General features: G+C 40.6%; 1 protein-coding gene across 1 annotated transcript in view; it reads right to left on the bottom strand.

Moving 5' to 3' along the window:
• The window catches only part of LOC140482045 (protein boule-like), a 162,193-nt gene extending 145,508 nt beyond the window's left edge, over window positions 1-16,685 (bottom strand). The window contains exons 1-3 of the mRNA XM_072578932.1: window positions 16,537-16,685; window positions 8,514-8,666; window positions 8,314-8,405 (exon numbers count right to left, since the gene is read on the bottom strand). Coding sequence (XP_072435033.1) covers window positions 8,314-8,405; window positions 8,514-8,666; window positions 16,537-16,554 — 263 coding nt within the window. The 5' untranslated portion in view covers window positions 16,555-16,685. The remainder of the gene's footprint in view (window positions 1-8,313; window positions 8,406-8,513; window positions 8,667-16,536) is intronic.
• Between the last annotated feature and the right edge of the window lie 297 nt (window positions 16,686-16,982).

Here is a 16,982-nt window from a genome sequence, read left to right as displayed (position 1 = left end):
CCAAGGACACCAATTGATGTTCCATGACTAAGTGACATGCCTTCCATCCATCACGCCCATCTTCCCCTGTGCTAGGTATGACTCCAAACAGCAGAGAGTTTCTCTCTAATTCCCATTTACTCCAGTTTTGCTAGTGTTTCAGGATGGGAAGGTTGAGATGTGACTTAATTGAGACATATAAGATAATCACACGGTTAGATAGGGTGGACAGTGAGAGCCTTTTTCCTCCAATAATGATGGCTATCACAAGGGGACATAGCTTTAAATTGAGGGGTGACAGATATAGGACAGATGTCAGAGGTAGTGTCTTTACTCAGAGAATAGAGGGGTGTGGAAGACACCGCCTGCAACTGTAGTAGATTCGCCAACTTAAATGGTCACTGGATAAACATAGGGACGAAAATGGAATAGTGTAGAATAGGTGGACTTCGGATTGGTTTCACAGGTTGACGCAACAAGGAGGGTTGAAGGGCCTGTACTGTGCTGAAATGTTCTATGTAAAACTCAAGCCATAACTGCCTTAAATGACAAGGACAGTCACTCTCACTTCACCTTTCTAGTTCAGGTTTTTTATCTATGTTTTAACATGGAAGTAATGACGTCAGGGGTGAGTGATCCTGGCAGAATCCAAACTGATCATCAGCATACAGATTAAGTTCTTCTTTCCAAGGTGGGTGATTCTGGGTTGTGGTTTTGTAAGGTAGTGTGACAGATGAAGATATGAAAGATCTGGAAGCTAATGATCACTTTCATTTTTCTAAACATTCAGCATTTCAGAGACACAAAAAATGCAATCATTTTAAGAGAACATGTCTAAAACCGATAAGATGTGACTAGAGTGTCTGGAAATAAATAAATGTATTTACCTTCTCACATTATTGGAAAGATGTTGTGAAACTTGAAAGGGTTCAGAAAACATTTACAAGGATGTTGCTGAAAAGCGCAGCAGGTCAGGCAGTATCCAAGGAACAGGGGAATTGACGTTTCAGGCACCAGCCCTTCTTCAGGTTCCTGAAGAAGGGCTGATGCCCGAAACGTCGATTCTCCTGTTCCTTGGATGCTGCCTGACCTGCTGCGCTTTTCCAGCAACACATTTTCAGCTCTGATCTCCAGCATCTGCAGTCCTCATTTTCTCCTCCTTTACAAGGATGTTGCCAGGGTTGGAGGATTTGAGCTATAGGGAGAGGCTGAGCAGGCTGAGGCTGTTTTCCCTAGAGCGTCGGAGGCTGAGGGGTGACCTTACAGAGGTTTACAAAATTATGAGGGGCATGGATAGGGTAAATAGGCAAAGTCTTTTCTCTGGGGTTTGGGGAGTCCAGAACTAGAGGGCATAGGTTTAGGGTGAGAGGGGAAAGATATAAAAGAGACACAAGGGGCAACTTTTTCACACAGAGTGTGGTACGTGTATGGAATGAGCTGCCAGAGGAAGTGGTGGAGGCTGGTACAATTACATTTAAGAGGAATTTGGATGGGTATATCAATAGGAAGGGTTTGGAGAGATATGGGCTGGGGACTGGCAGGTGGGACTAGGTTGGATTGGGATATCTGATTGGCATGGGCGGTTTGGACCGAAGCGTCTGTTTCCGTGCTGTACATCTCTATGACTCTCAGCTGAATAGGCTGCAGCTCTTTTCCATGGAGCATTACAGGCTGAGAGGTGGCCTTATAGGGGTTTATAAAATCATGAGGGGCATGGATAGGGTAAATAGACAAGGTCTTTTCCTGTGGTGGGGGAATTCAGAACTAGAGGGCATAAGTTTAGGATGAAAGATTTAAAAAGGACCTAAGAGGCAACTTTTTCACACAAAGGGTGTTATGTGTATGGAATGAACTGCCAGAGGAAGTGGTGGAGGCTGGTACAATTACAGCATTTATAAGGCATCTGGATGGGTATATGAATAGGAAGGGTTTAGAGGGATAAAGGCCAAGTGCTGGTAAATAGGACTAGATTAATTTAAGATATCTGGTCGGCATGCATGGGTTAGATGCTTCCATGCTGTACATCTCTATGACTATAACAACTAGATACACAGGACTACTTACATGTCAAATAACAGAAGAAGTGTACAAAAGGTGATGACTCCATAGCCAACGGATCTGATCTAAGCTTCGCAGTCCTGCCATACCTAGTCATAAATGGTGCTGGACAAATAAACAACTCACTGGACGAGAGGCTCCATGCATGTCTCTATACTCAATGCTGAGACAGTACAGCACATAGATGCAAAAGATGAGGTACTTGGATCCATATTTAGCCAGAAGTACCAAGTCGATGAACTAGACTAATTATTGATATACTCCAGCTACAAGAGCATGTCAGAAGCTAGAAATTCTGCCAAAGCATGTCCATAATCTATAAGGCACAAGACCGGAGTGTAGTGAAACACACTGCACCTGCCTGGATGTATGTAGCTCCAACAACACTCATGAAGCTTGATAGCATCCAAGACAAGGCAGCCTGCTGACTGGCACCCAACCACTACATTCACTCACTTTACCACAGTGGCAGCAGTGTGTACCATCTACAAAATGTAAGGCAGCAACTTATCAAGGCTTTTTTGGCAGTACCTTACAACTTAGAAAAGCATCACCACTACTTGCAAGTTTCCTCCAAAGGCACACAACATTCTAACTCGAAAGTATATTAGCATTCTTGCCTTGTTATTGGGTTAAAATCCAGGAACTTCCTAGTTAACTGAACTGTGTGTATACCTACATCCAAAGACAACAGCCATTCCAGGGCAATTAGGGTTGGGCACCAATTGCTGGCTGAGCCACTGATTCCCAGATTCCCTTGAATTAATAATAAAGAAAGCTTTCAAATTGAAGACAAACGGACTGAATAAGTCTTACTTTGCACACTTATCCATTTCAGCATTTTTTTTGCTTCATCTTGATCTAATATCTGTTCTTCTAGATGACATAGATTATTTCCTATCTCCGTGCAGAAAAATCCCTTAGAGAAGGGTATGCAGGAATAAGCACGGGAGAAGTGCTAGGCAGTGACCATCTCCAACAAAAGAGAATCCAACCATCACCCCTTGACCTTCAAAGAGATGATCATCACTGAATTCCCCCACTATCAATATTCTGGACGTTACCATTGACCAGAAACTGAACTGCATTTGCCAGAAACACTGCATTTATAACAGTAGGTCAGAGGTTAAGAATCCTGCGGCACATCTACCATCAACATGGCACAAGTCAGGAATCTGATGGAATATTCCCCACTTGCCTGGGTGAGTACAGCTCCAACAACATTCAAGAAGCTCAACACCATTCAGGATAAAGTGGCTGTTTGATTGGCACCTGAACATTAACTCCCTTCACCAGTGATGCTCAGTAACAGCAATGTGTACCAGATCGGTAAGATTAACTGCAGAAATTCACCAATAGTCCTTAGACAACACCTTCCAAACCCATACTCACTACCACCTAGACAGATAAGGCCAGCAAATACGTGGAAACGCAAGTATCTACAAGTTCCCCTTTAAACCATTCACCATCCTGAGTCAGAAATAGATCAGTGTTCTACATCCTGGAATTCCATCCTTAATGGTATTTTTGGTATACTGACACCTAATGGATCACAGCTGCTCAAAGCGGCAGTTTACATGCACCTTCTCAAGAGCAATAAAGGGTGACCCAGCCAATGCCACCCACATCCCATGAATGAATATATATTTTCTTTAAATTACTGAGGTCCATTCTGCTGCCAGCTCTTACCCAACACAACTACAGCCAACAGACATACAAGCTGCTTTCCTTCATCTCAATTCAGAAGATCTACACTCTGAAAATTGATAGGGCAACTGGGGCAAATGTAATTTACCTTTCTGTGTCCCCCACGATGGCTACTGCCTGTCCCTTTTAGGCATTAGAATTAACGCTGCCCTGTATGAAAGATTAGGTCATCATTCATTTTTGTATTTAATATCAGTGTTTTTGTAGGGAATATGATGTGAGATGCCATTAAGTTCCTCCAACCTTATTTGCAAAGTAGACAGTTACGTTCAACTTGAAGACATTAAGGGTTTCCACATCTTTTTCTCCACTTTGAACTAAAAAAAAAATGCTCAGAGTGCTAGCAGAAGAAAATCAAAATCATTAAACTCCAAAAATACTCCTTTTTCGAGCAATGACTTCTAATACCTAATGGTTCCAAATGTTTGCAAGAACTCCATTAGTTGCAATTCTTCTGCTGTGTCACAGTTTCTTGATTCAAGTGTAAATATACTTTTCCTCTGTTGGAGGTTATTAGTGCTAATTGCCAACTATAGACTTTCTCTTCTGTAAAACTAAAGTGCACGTTCGATAATTCTCAAACCAATTTCTTTCCAATATGATTTTGTTTGGAGCATCTTCATGCACTGGTCCTTGATACTGTCAATACAACATTTCAACTGAAATTTAAGTGAGAATAAATCAAACGACAAATGTTTTCCTGAGAAATACTCATTTACTCAGACTTTTGAGACAGAGGAACTCTTTTTGTCCTATTGTGTGACTCAGTCACAGGCTACTTATAGCTATTTCGTCGGGAATTCAGTTTGAGCTTTTGGGAACATAGTGAGGATGGAAATAGTGGACTGCTGGATGACCTATTTGTGTATTTTTGTTACACTGTTCATCTCCTCTTGTGGAAATCACATAAGCTCTGATTCAATAGTAGCAATGTCCAGTGATGTAACATCATCGGCATTTAATTTGTCCTCAACTGTAACAGGAACTAATAACTACAGCAACAACAGCCAACAACATCAACGACACTGTCCATCAAGCTGACATTGGAAATACTATGGTTTTTACTTCCACTACACTACGCCTGAAAAGTGAAATTAGCTTTAAACTATCATCTGAAAAGTTAACTATCAGCATGCTGACGGATGTACTAGTTATCGGTGGCCTAACAAAAGAATGGGATGGTTAATAATGATACAAGGAATGAACTACAAACAGGAAATGAAACAGAGACTCAGGTTAGTACATCTGCTGGAAAAGGTCATACAAGTACCAGTAGTCCCATTACAAAATCTGTGATTGCCAGTGTTGGCTCTGTAGCTGAGTCAAACAGAAATGACATTGAAGTACTATCAAAATTACAGCAATCCCACAGCAGAGACCTCTGCGAAAAGGTCTTCAACAGACAAAGACTCCATGCGTAAGATCACAGTTAAATCAACTAGTGTGTCTTTTACAATGCCTGCTGGACAGAAGGAATCAAAAGACACAACTAGCAATGGGCCAAACTGGACAAACCCCAAGGTCTACAATTCTGCCAGTGCAACCAACATCCAAGACCACATCAACCTCCATGACATCCAGTGGCTCTGAAGTGACATCCAGTCATCATGCCCCTGTCCACCAGCCATACAAGGCCCATCACCATCACCATGATAGCAACAGCCACAAAAAGCACCACAATCAAGAAAGCAACCACTTCATTTTCTGTGCAGAGGGGAATTTGGCGAATACCAAAAAGGTAGTGAATGGGAGGCCAAGTTCTAATCCAATGGAAATCAGAATGGACCCTCTTGTTATAGGACTGATCACAGTTTTCTTATAATTATTGGAATTGTTTCAATACTTAGGTTTCTGAAGGACTGTCAGCGAAACAGCCAATTAGAATTCTAGCATCTTCATGAGCTACCAATAGATGATATAGTGTCATAGAGATGTACAGCATGGAAACAGACCCTTCGGTCCAACTCATCTATGCCGACCAGATATCCCAACCTGATCTAGTCCCATTTTCCAGCACCTGGCCCATATCCCTCCAAACCCTTTTTAAATGTTGCAATTGTAACAGCCTCCACCACTTACACTGGGAGTTCATTTCATACACGCACCACCCTCTGCGTGAAAAAGTTGCCCCTTAGGTCTCTTTTACATCTTCCCCCTCTCAGACTAAACCTATGCCCTTTAGTTCTGGACTCCCACATCCCAGGGAAAAAACTTTGTTTATCCATGCCTGTCATGATTTTATAAACCTCCATAAGGTCACCAGGGAAAACAGCACCAGCCTATTCAGCTTCTCCCTAAAGCTCAAATCCTCCAACCCTGGCAACATCCTTGTAAATCTTTTCTGAAGCCTTTCAAGTTTCATAACATCTTTCCGATAGGAAGGAGACTAGAATTGCACGCAATATTCCCAACAGTGGCCTAACCAATGTCTTGTACAGCTGCAACATGACCTCCCAACTCCTGTACTCAATACTCTGACCGATAATGAAAAGCATACCAAATGCCTTCTTCACTATCCTATCTATCTGTGACTCTACTTTCAAGGAGTTATGAACCTGCACTCCAAGGTCTCTTCATGATGGAGGAGGATAATTCTTTGTCTCTCTATAGCTACTAGAAGTCTGTTGCCACCAAAACTCTTATCAATTTGCACATTGCAACTGCTGTGTTTTGAAGTATTGTTAGATGGCAAGCTAAGAACTTTGTTTCAAAAGTCTTCTTTTATGTGAGCCAAATTTGCATTTAAATGTATTTGCTGTGTTTTTTTTAAACCCCATTTGATGAACTGCTAGAATTGAATATTGGTCAAAACTGAGATTTATTCCCTGCCCAAAATATTTCCCTTTTATATTCATGGAGCTTTATTCAACCAAATAATAAGTTTACAACTCTTTTTAAACAATTAGAACGCCAATGATGATCTTTCCTGTATATCTCAACTTGTGGTAGAAGTTACAGTTGTACAATCAGGTGCCCAAGGAACTAAGATCTAGGATTTGCATTAACAAATATCAGGAGGTCCTGAACATTTATTACAAATGGCTTGGGTATGTTCTAGTCAACTTAATGTATCATATTATGAAATTGTATTTTATAGGTAGCATGTTCAGGTTGATTTGAACTCTTATTCTACCAAAATCTTTTTATCATTTAGCAGTGCAGTTTTGATGGGCCAGATGGCCTCCTCCTGCTCCTTACATTACCTTCTCCCTGACTCTCATAAAAGGTTAATGAATTGAATGCTTTGTTGTCTGCTAGCATCACACAAGATGAACATCACTTCGCAAATTTCCATCACATCACAAGTTCAGCCAAAATACTATGTTACTGGCTTGGGATGCAAAACAGCTAGATAGTAATGCAACTTCCTAATTCAAGTTCTGAATTCAGGTTAAAGCTCTTTCATTGTTTCTAATATGACCACTTCAGAACATTACCCATCTGTAATGACTGAGTGACACAGGAGACAAAGAATAATTTTGTATGCCCCTCCAAAAGGTTTAAAAAATGTATTTATTTAAAAATACATAATTTCTGTTAAATAAAAAGTTCAAATGAGAGGTACTCGGCTTTGGCAGTTTTATCCATACATGATTTATATGAACATATGTAGTACAAGCAAGAGTAGGCCATTTGGCTCCTCTAGCCTGCTCAGCCATTAAACAAGATCAAGGCTGTTCTGATTGCAGCCTCAATTCCACATTCTTGCCAACCCTGGTAACCATCAACACCCATTGAAAACTGAAATAATTAAAATTGTTTTTCATGGAAGAAAGAACTACATCACAGATTGCAGGAAATAAACTATTTCCAATTCTCTGGAAATATATTCCAGTTTCTTTTGAAATATCCATCACAAAATACAGCTCTCCTTCCAAATGTCTTTCCTGACCTTTTACTTTAAATTAGCCTGTAATATTGTCAACAATCTTCAATTGTCTAAATGCTATTATTCTGAATTTCTATATAACTTAATGCCTTCTACATATAGAAAATGTCTGATCCATTGGCTGCTGGAAACAGTTTCTTATTTATGCCAAGAAAATATTTCGAGATTTTTATTAATAATTCTTCTGTTCCAATTACTAACTTGCTTGGTACACCACAAAACAACCTAAAAATCATCTTTTCCAGTTTGAAATTTTCCTTTCAGTGATCTTACTCAAAGAATACCTGGTGTCTTACTTCTAGAAATGGAACCCCAGGGATCTGCCATTCCAATACAACCATGACACAAAATCATGTCATTTGACTAGCCATATAACATAAACCACATGAGGCAAAGTGAGAATGTGGTTTATGTCATCTATGGAATCTAGGATACAAAAAGAAAACACTAAGAAAATCTAATAATTTCAGCTATTAACACTAAACAGAAAATGTTAGTTTATGTATTCTCCAATTATGCAGACTCCTGAAAATAACTGATATTCCTGAAAGCCTGAATTAATTGTTTCAATCTCATGCACATTTCCGATTCAACGTGTACAATGAAGCTTTCCCTGTTAGCCATTCCTGACACCGTCTTTGGAGGTGATTAATAACTTTTCAAAATTATTTTGTACTCACCCTTTAGAAACGCCAGCTCTGTCATTTACTATTTTGACTTCTTTAACTGTTCCATACTGAGCAAAAAATTTTCTTAGGTCATTTTCATTTGTCTGTGGGGTGAAAAACAGCTATCTGAAACACAAATATTCTTGCACCTATAAATTTCTATTTAGGTGTAATTAATTTTACTAATGAATTAGAATATATGAAAAACCAACTTTAAAATCGATCCCTCCTACAAAAATCCGATTGGGAATGACTGTTCCAAATCTTGGGGCACTGGTTGGATTGTTATTGTTCAACGGCACTGGAGAAACTGGGTTTGGTGATGGAGATGAAGAATCCATCTGTGGCAGATTAGAACTCTGCTGCTGTAAAAGAAAAAGGATTCCTTTATAAATCCATTAACTCACTAGAACTATAATAAATGCTATTACTGACAAAATCAGTTCCTAGAACAATGTATTGCAAATCTGTAGTCGCTTCCAAGGCCTTACTTTCATTAGTTTTATAATGACTGTATGGGTGGAATCAACTAAAGCTGTTTTCAAATTCAAACTTTAAATACTATTTCAAAAGCTATAATCAAATGTGGTTTCACTTCACATTTTATTTTGAGATTGTTAAATCCTATTTTCCTTCTTCCATACAGGTCGCACCAAATAATGTACCTTCTCCCAAGTCGGAAAATTATTCAATGTCTGTTTATTTTTCTTTGTGATCTACTGTTAAGATTCATGTTTGCAACATGCCATGCCTGAAATCTCCCACCACCCAAAGGTCTCCAGAGACACTTTCTCATGATGATGAATGTAAATTTAGGAAACCATGAAAGTGAAAATTTCCAAACTCAATAATTATAAAACCTGCAGCAAAAATGAAGTCAGTTTCTCTGCTTGAACACAAGAAACAAAAACATGAAAAGGCTATGAGGTTCAGCATTGTTCATCCTCCGGTAACCTAATCTTTCCATCTTAACACTGAACAATATTTTGAAGAAGCTAGACTTGCTTCCTTGCCTCTACTAATCTCATCAACATGTGGTTCTAAATAGTTAATATCCTTTGAATATAAATAAATGTTGGTTTTAAATGTACTTTTCCTTTATACCTTTGGTTCTACATTCTGCAATTACATTGCAACAGTCCTTAATTTTTGAAGAAGATTTTAAAAAACGTTTTATTAGGTATTTTACTATAAAACTACCAATGATGCCTTATTCAATAATCATATGCATCAAAACTACAAGTATAGAAGGAGATAAATATTTTGGCTATTCTTTCTATAATGTACATTTTGTTCTATGAACTTAAGCCAATTAATTCAACTTCATAAAGGAAAAAAAAGAGACAGCTTTAAAAGAAGATTAACTAAGAAATTATTTTTCAAGTGCTGTGACGAGCAAAATTCTACAAAATCAAGTTTACTTACAGTTGTACACATGACAACTGCATGAAGACAAATCTTGATCCTCCATGTTAGTACCGAACAACACTAAACTAAATAGATAAGCTATAACACCATTAATCAACCATTCTGACATATTTACTTCGCACAAATCTACTACTCTGGCCCTACTTCTTCTTTCAAAGTATTCCTATTTCAGTCTGTGAAGACTTATTGCAAGTGCCAAGTGGATTAGAATGGACACTTGATTCAGAGGCTCCAAGATTGTTTTCTTTAACATCATCAACAACACCCTCACAGGCATAAAGTTCACCAAGGAAGAAGAAACTGACAACAAACTCGCATTCCTGGACGTCACAGTCGAAAGAACGGACAACGGAGAACTATACACCTGCGTATACAGAAAACACTGACCAAATACTTAACTACACCAGCAGCCATCCCAACACACACAAACGAAGCTGTATCAGAACACTATTCTAACTAGTCACCTCACACTGCAACACAGACGAACTTTGGAAAACAGAGGAGAACCACCTATACAGCTTATTCAAGAAGAACGGATACTCAAAAAATACAGTCCGCAGATTCCTCAAGAACAAACCACGACAAGCAGATGTAACACAGCCAGAAACCCTAACCACCTTGCCATACATCAAAGAAGTGTCAGAATTGACAGCCAGACTACCAAGACCCCTCGGAATCCTAGTAGCACACAACCCCATCAACACTCTCAAACAAAAACTAACAAACTTAAAATGCCCAGTACAACCCATGGACAAAACCAACGTTGTCTACAAAGTTCCATGCAAGGACTGCCACAAACACTACGTAGGACAAACAGGAAGAAAGTTAGCCACCAGGATACACGAACACCAGCTAGCCACAAAAAGACACGACCGTCTCTCCCTTGTAGCCCTACACACGGAGGAAAGAAACAACCATTTCGACTAGGACAACATATCTATCCTGGGACAGACTAAGCAAAGACGTGCCAGAGAATTCCTAGAGGCCTGGCACTCCAACCACAATGCCATAAACAAACACACAGATCTAAATACCATCTGGATTAGTGGTGCTGGAAGAGCACAGCAGTTCAGGCAGCATCCAAGTAGCTTCGAAATCGACGTTTCGGGCAAAAGCCCTTCATCAGGAATAAAGGCAGAGAGCCTGAAGTGTGGAGAGATAAGCTAGAGGAGGGTGGGGGTGGGGAGAAAGTAGAATAGAGTACAATAGGTGAGTGGGGGAGGGGGTGAAGGTGATAGATCAGAGAGGAGAGGGTGGAGTGGATAGGTGGAAAAGGAGATAGGCAGGTAGGACAAGTCCAGACAAGTCATGGGGACAGTGCTGAGCTGGAAGTTTAGAACTAGGGTGACGGGGGGGGGGGGGGGTAGAAATGAGGAAACTGTGGAAGTCCACATTGATGCCCTGGGGTTGAAGTGTTCTGAGGCGGAAGATGAGGCGTTCTTCCTCCAGGTGTCTGGTGGTGAGGGAGCGGCGGTGAAGGAGGCCCAGGACCTCCATGTCCTCGGCAGAGTGGGAGGGGGAGTTGAAATGTTGGGCCACGGGCCAGTGTGGTTGATTGGTGAGGGTGTCCCGGAGATGTTCCCTAAGGCGCTCTGCTAGGAGGCGCCCAGTCTCCCCAATGTAGAGGAGACCGCATCAGGAGCAATGGATACAATAAATGATATTAATGGATGTGCAAGTAAAACTTTGATGGATGTGGAAGGCTCCTTTAGGGCCTTGGATAGAGATGAGGGAGGAGGTGTGGCCGCAGGTTTTACAGTTCCTGCGGTGGCAGGGGAAAGTGCCAGGATGGGAGGGTGGGTTGTAGGGGGGGCGTGGACCTGACTAGGTAGTCACGGAGGGAACGGTCATTGCGGAAGGCGGAAAGGGGTGGGGAGGGAAATATATCCCTGGTGGTGGGGTCTGTTTGGAGGTACTATCTATCAACCCCTCAGAAAACGAACAGGAAATGACTTCACCACAAACCCCAGGAACCCCCATCCTGGACAAACATATAAATAGAAAGCAGGAGACAACAGCTTCGCTTCACTTGGAGGTCGCCACTGATGATGTTACATGGCCAGGTAATGAAACGTCTGGATATCAAACCTACAGCTCAGCGACCAAACCTACACCCTAAACCTCAACCTGACCTACAAACCTTCACAAACCTTGTGCACCTCTATCTACATTTGTCGCAGAAGAAGCAGAAACTTAATTACTATTGCAGAGTTTACAAAACCCATACTAAACTTTCAAAAGTCAATGTCAATTCCATTGCTCAGATAAGACAAGTGACTGATTGTTGCAACAGATATTTTCTTTAAAGTTTGATTTGCTAATGAAATATATAGTCTGTACTTTCTTTAAAGCAAAAGTGAATCACACCATTCTCTTGAATCAAATAAGGATTGTTTTTGTAGCTTCGCAAAGTAGTCAGTTGTTCTGACAACATCCAGAGATTCTGCTGATGCAGATGCAACAAAAGAGCGATTGCTTACTTCAGGTGCATGGAGAGAAAGATAGAAATATCACAAGCTCCAGCAATGTCACAAAGCATACCTGTGCCGATATTGTGACAGTCCTACTACTATAACATGGCATTTCGTTAATGCAAATTTGCTATAATGCGATTTACGAACCAGGGACACTGTTTCTAAAGTGGGCCTTTTAAATCATATATTAGTTATAACACATTTCCGACCCCATTAGTTTAAATGGTGCTGTTACACGATTTTCTTCTAACATGGGATTGTGTGAAAACAGAACTACTGCATTATAGCAGAACTGACTGTACAATTCTGTAGGTATACGTAATAACCCAAAGAAGACAGAAAAGTAACCAGTAACTCTCTACAACCACTGAATTCTTGGACAATCACGAGTGCAGATACCAAAATTGGAGGTGTAGTGGACAGTGAAGAAGGTTACCTCAGATTACAACAGGAGCTTGATCAGATGGGCCAGTGGGCTGAGGAGTTGCAGATGGAGTTTAATTTAGATAAATGTGAGGTGCTGCATTTTCGGAAAGCAAATCTTAGCAGGACTTGTACACTTAATGGGAAGGTCCTAGGGAGTGTTGCTGAACAAAGAGACCTTGGAGTGCAGGTTCATAGCTTCTTGAAGGTATAGTCGCAGATAGATGGGAAGTGAAGAAGGCATTTAGTATGCTTTCCTTTATTGATCAAAGTATGAGTTTAGGAGTTGGGAGGTCATGTTGCAGCCATTCAGGACATTGGTTAGGCCACTTTTGAAATATTGCGTGCGATTCTGGTCTCCTTCCTATCGGAAGGATGTTGTGAAACATGAAAGGGTTCAGAAAAGATTTACAAGGCTGTTGCAAGGGTTGGAGGATTTGAGCTATAGGGAGAGGTTGAATAGGCTGGGGCAGTTTTGCCTGGAGCTTTGGAAGCTGTGGGGTGACCTTATAGAGGTTTACAAAATTATGAGGGGCATGGATAGGATAAATAGACAAAGTCTTTTCCCTGGGGTCGGGGAGTCCAGAACTAGAGGGCATAGGTTTTGGATGAGAGGGGCAAGATATGAAAGGGACCTAAGGGCAACTTTTCCATGCAGAGGGTGGTGCATGTATGGAATGAGCTACCAGAGGGAGTGGTGGAGGCTGATACAATTGCAACATTTAAAAGGCAGCTGGATTGGTATATGAATAGGAAGGTTTTAGAGGGATTTGGGTCAAGTGCTGGCAAATGGGAATAGATTAGGTTAGGATATCTGGTCAGCACAGACATGTTGGACTGAAGAGTCTGTTTCTGTGCCGTACATCTCTATGACTCTGAGTATCAGTTCAGCTCAAGTGTTCCTGGGATAAAAAAAGCTTGCAATGTGTATCTGATGCCTTTTTTTTGTTAGCTTGTGAAGGGAGTCACATTTGGCATCATATTTGTTAATAACGCATTTTTTGCACTATCCTATTATTTCCATGTTATTGCTGGGTTAATATTTAAAGCACTGGCCACAAAGCAGACATTCAAAATCTAAGTATGCACAGCACATTTCCCCTGTCTTACAGTACTATATTATTGTATAATCACTTCTCAACCTCAATTAACTTGTTAAGTTTGTCTTTAATTCGGTATTTCTTCAATTTCCATTATTGTTTCTTTCAACTTATTTTGCTGTCTCATTAGTTACCTTGCCTAAACAATTAATTAATTTTGCATAAAACATACACAGAATGCTAATAATCAAGTGGAAGACAATATTTTGACATTTTTCGTATGCAATCTGTCACTGAAATTCGAGATAAAAGAATGAGCATTTTGTCAGAAATATCTTACCAAGATCTTCCAACTAAAATACACCAAGTGTAAACATTTTCATTTTTCAATTTGAATTTTTTTAAAGACTATCACGTGAACATTAATCAAAAATGTGAATGGTTTATATTAATTTTTGTTTAGGCTTAATTTTGTAACCTTATTTTTGCAATCTCCTAACATATTTCATTGGATTTTTATTCATATAGGAACATGAATAAAAAAGCTACCTGCAACTTGTATTTAAATGATTTAAACAGAAAATTACACTTGATGTATTTTCAGTCCAACTACTCAAAGGGCCTCAATAGATTTGTTGGACTCTCCTATTCAAATAGCCCACTAGATACAAACTGTCTATCCTAATAGTGGATTGCAATTCTCATGATTAAAATAAATCAAAAAAATTAACTGGCCATCATTGACTTAACTTCCATCAGGTGTTTGGTGGAGGCAGGGAAGACTGAGTGACAGAGAGAGAGAAATAGGTACTGGTGAAATCAGAATTTCTTTAATTCCAATAAGAGCAAGGTTTGAGGTCCTATGCCATTTCTGATAGTGTAGTTCATAGGGGCTGCTTCCTTGCCTTTTTCTACAGCTAATGTGCCATAAAGCTTTACAAGCCTGTTTCCCTTTAATCCAAAGACGCCTCTGGTATTTGTAAATTATCAGTAATTACCAATTAAATAAAAGGACAGTAAGAATTTTACAAACCCAGTGTTACACCGGTGCAGTAAACAATATGTAAGACAGATCAACATATCGAAATGGAACATTTAGTGAACCAGTCATGTAATCTGAAAATGTCTAAATGATCGTTCTCTTACATGTAAAATCAAATTTAATTTCTGACGTACACCTAGAAGAAAAATACAACTATCACTTTTGTAGAATATGTTTCATACAAATTTTTTTATATTCTATATTTTGAAATATGTAAAATTTATATCTTTCACATTTGCTCTAGCTCTACGGTTTGTTTTGCCCTAGCATTCACCTAAAGTTCCGCGTCAACTAGTTTGGAAAAGCAGTTGAACTTCTCCGTAACCACGAGAAGCTCTTACCTGCACTCCCAAGAACCATGCATAATTCACTTCCAAAGTTTCAACAAGTGTATCCATGATTTTCCTTCTTAAAACAAATTCAAGCATCTCAAATTTTGAACTACCCACGTTTAGTTAAAGGGAAAAAAACCCAACTCGGATTAAAAAACACATCCGCTCCATTATTAACAACGCAATTAATAACGCTGCCTGAACTGGTCAAACTGTTCATATAAGATATCTACAAACTCGATCGTGTAGTTGTTAATCGGGAGGTTTAAATTTATTCAAACAATAATCCCCGTGTTGGTAAATCACCGCCTCACCGGCGCAAGCGCGAGTTCGGCAGCCGTTAGCCCTGTATACGCGGCTCGCCACCCGCTTCTCACCTCTCCCTGCCAACGGCAACGACGCCACTTTAGCCTTGGTGTGCCCACAGTTTGTTTTCAAATTAGCAAATCACAAGAAACAACAAAAATAAACCAGTTATTTCCAAATTATGATTCTGGGGCTACGAATCGAAGGCGGCGCAGCGAATCTCGTCTGACCCATCCCATTCTAGGGGAAAAAAAATAATCCGCTCACCCTTTTATTTTGTAAATGAAATACTTTATTCAACACCGGTTTATTATGTATGTAGTCCGGCCACGCCGATTTATAGCCAGAGGTAAGCCGCCGGGATCGGACCAAACTGGTGAGAACTGGAACGAGTGCGCCCGCGCAACGGCTTTTGGCGGGAATCTGCGGAAAAGGCGACGCTCGCGAACTCCCACAGTATAGACTGACAAAAAAAAATCCCCCAACACCATGGAGGTGCCAATGTCGGACATACTTATCACGGCCGTTACAAATTAAAACCTACTATAAACATCGCCGGCAATGTAAGTTATCAAACTACGCAGTACTATTCCTTCAACCCCCCGCCATCATCGAATTAAAATCACGAAACAACCACCGGAAAAATAGGGAATCAATTCAAAAAAATAGATTCCTTCAAATTGTCACTATCTTCGATGCTGTTTAAAAATGTGTTATTCCGACGGTGGGAACGCTGGCTAAATTTCGCACCTCTTTTCCCGCAAATTCAGAGCGGGAGCACGTGATCTAGTCGAATAACACCAAATTCAAAAATAAACACACCGAAGATGAAATCCTCGCCTAAAAGCTCGGTCGCCGTGACGGCTCCGTTCACACGGGCGTCGTGATTGTGCGGCGGCGTGGCCATGTTTTGCCAGCACACCTTCGCCCACCTCCCAGATCAAGTTGCAATTGTTGATGTCCCTGTCTCTCCCAGATTTATTAATAGCTTACATTTAAAAAAAATCTGAGTGAAGGAACCAGCCGGCGCTGCATCTGCGCTTTAAAGTCCGATTAGAATCGGACCGATGGTTGTAGTAGACAACCCCTCTTCCCAAGTGTGAAGAAAACAGCTTCACGGCGACCCTTTCCTGCCCCCACCTCCCATCCAGCTTCGCTCCAGCTGTGGCGACGCTGCCCAGGCCACTCACCGCTCCTTCGGTGTCCATTTGCACGAAAGCGCTGGTTTAGGGGGTATCACCGATTTTACTCAACGCGCAAAATAAAAAAGAAAGCCCGTTGGTTCTGTACTTGGGTTTGTGGGCAACTGGCAGCACCTTAAATTACCGGGTCATACCACATCGAGTCAGTGACCGGGGGGGGCGGGCAAACCCCCACTCGCTCCACTGACAAACCCAAGCCAATCAAATCCCAGGGCCACCGCGTCCGCCTCAACTATTATTAAATATTCAGTGCCAGGGACCGCTTATTTGTTTCCGAAGTAATGAGAAAACTTGTTTTCAAGCAAGAATGAAAAATGGGTGATTTGTAACTTTTTATTTTATACAGCTTTACTTTCCTGAAAACACCACGCAACTGTTGTTGTTGTCAATCATCTTCAGTTACTTCTGTGCCCGTCTAGTTGGCGAGGTCAGTC

The sequence above is a fragment of the Chiloscyllium punctatum genome, chromosome 10 (assembly GCF_047496795.1).
Source record: "Chiloscyllium punctatum isolate Juve2018m chromosome 10, sChiPun1.3, whole genome shotgun sequence".
NCBI lineage: Eukaryota > Metazoa > Chordata > Chondrichthyes > Orectolobiformes > Hemiscylliidae > Chiloscyllium > Chiloscyllium punctatum.
Note: the sequence above shows the minus strand (reverse complement) of the source record. Positions and strands in the feature narration are given on the sequence as shown.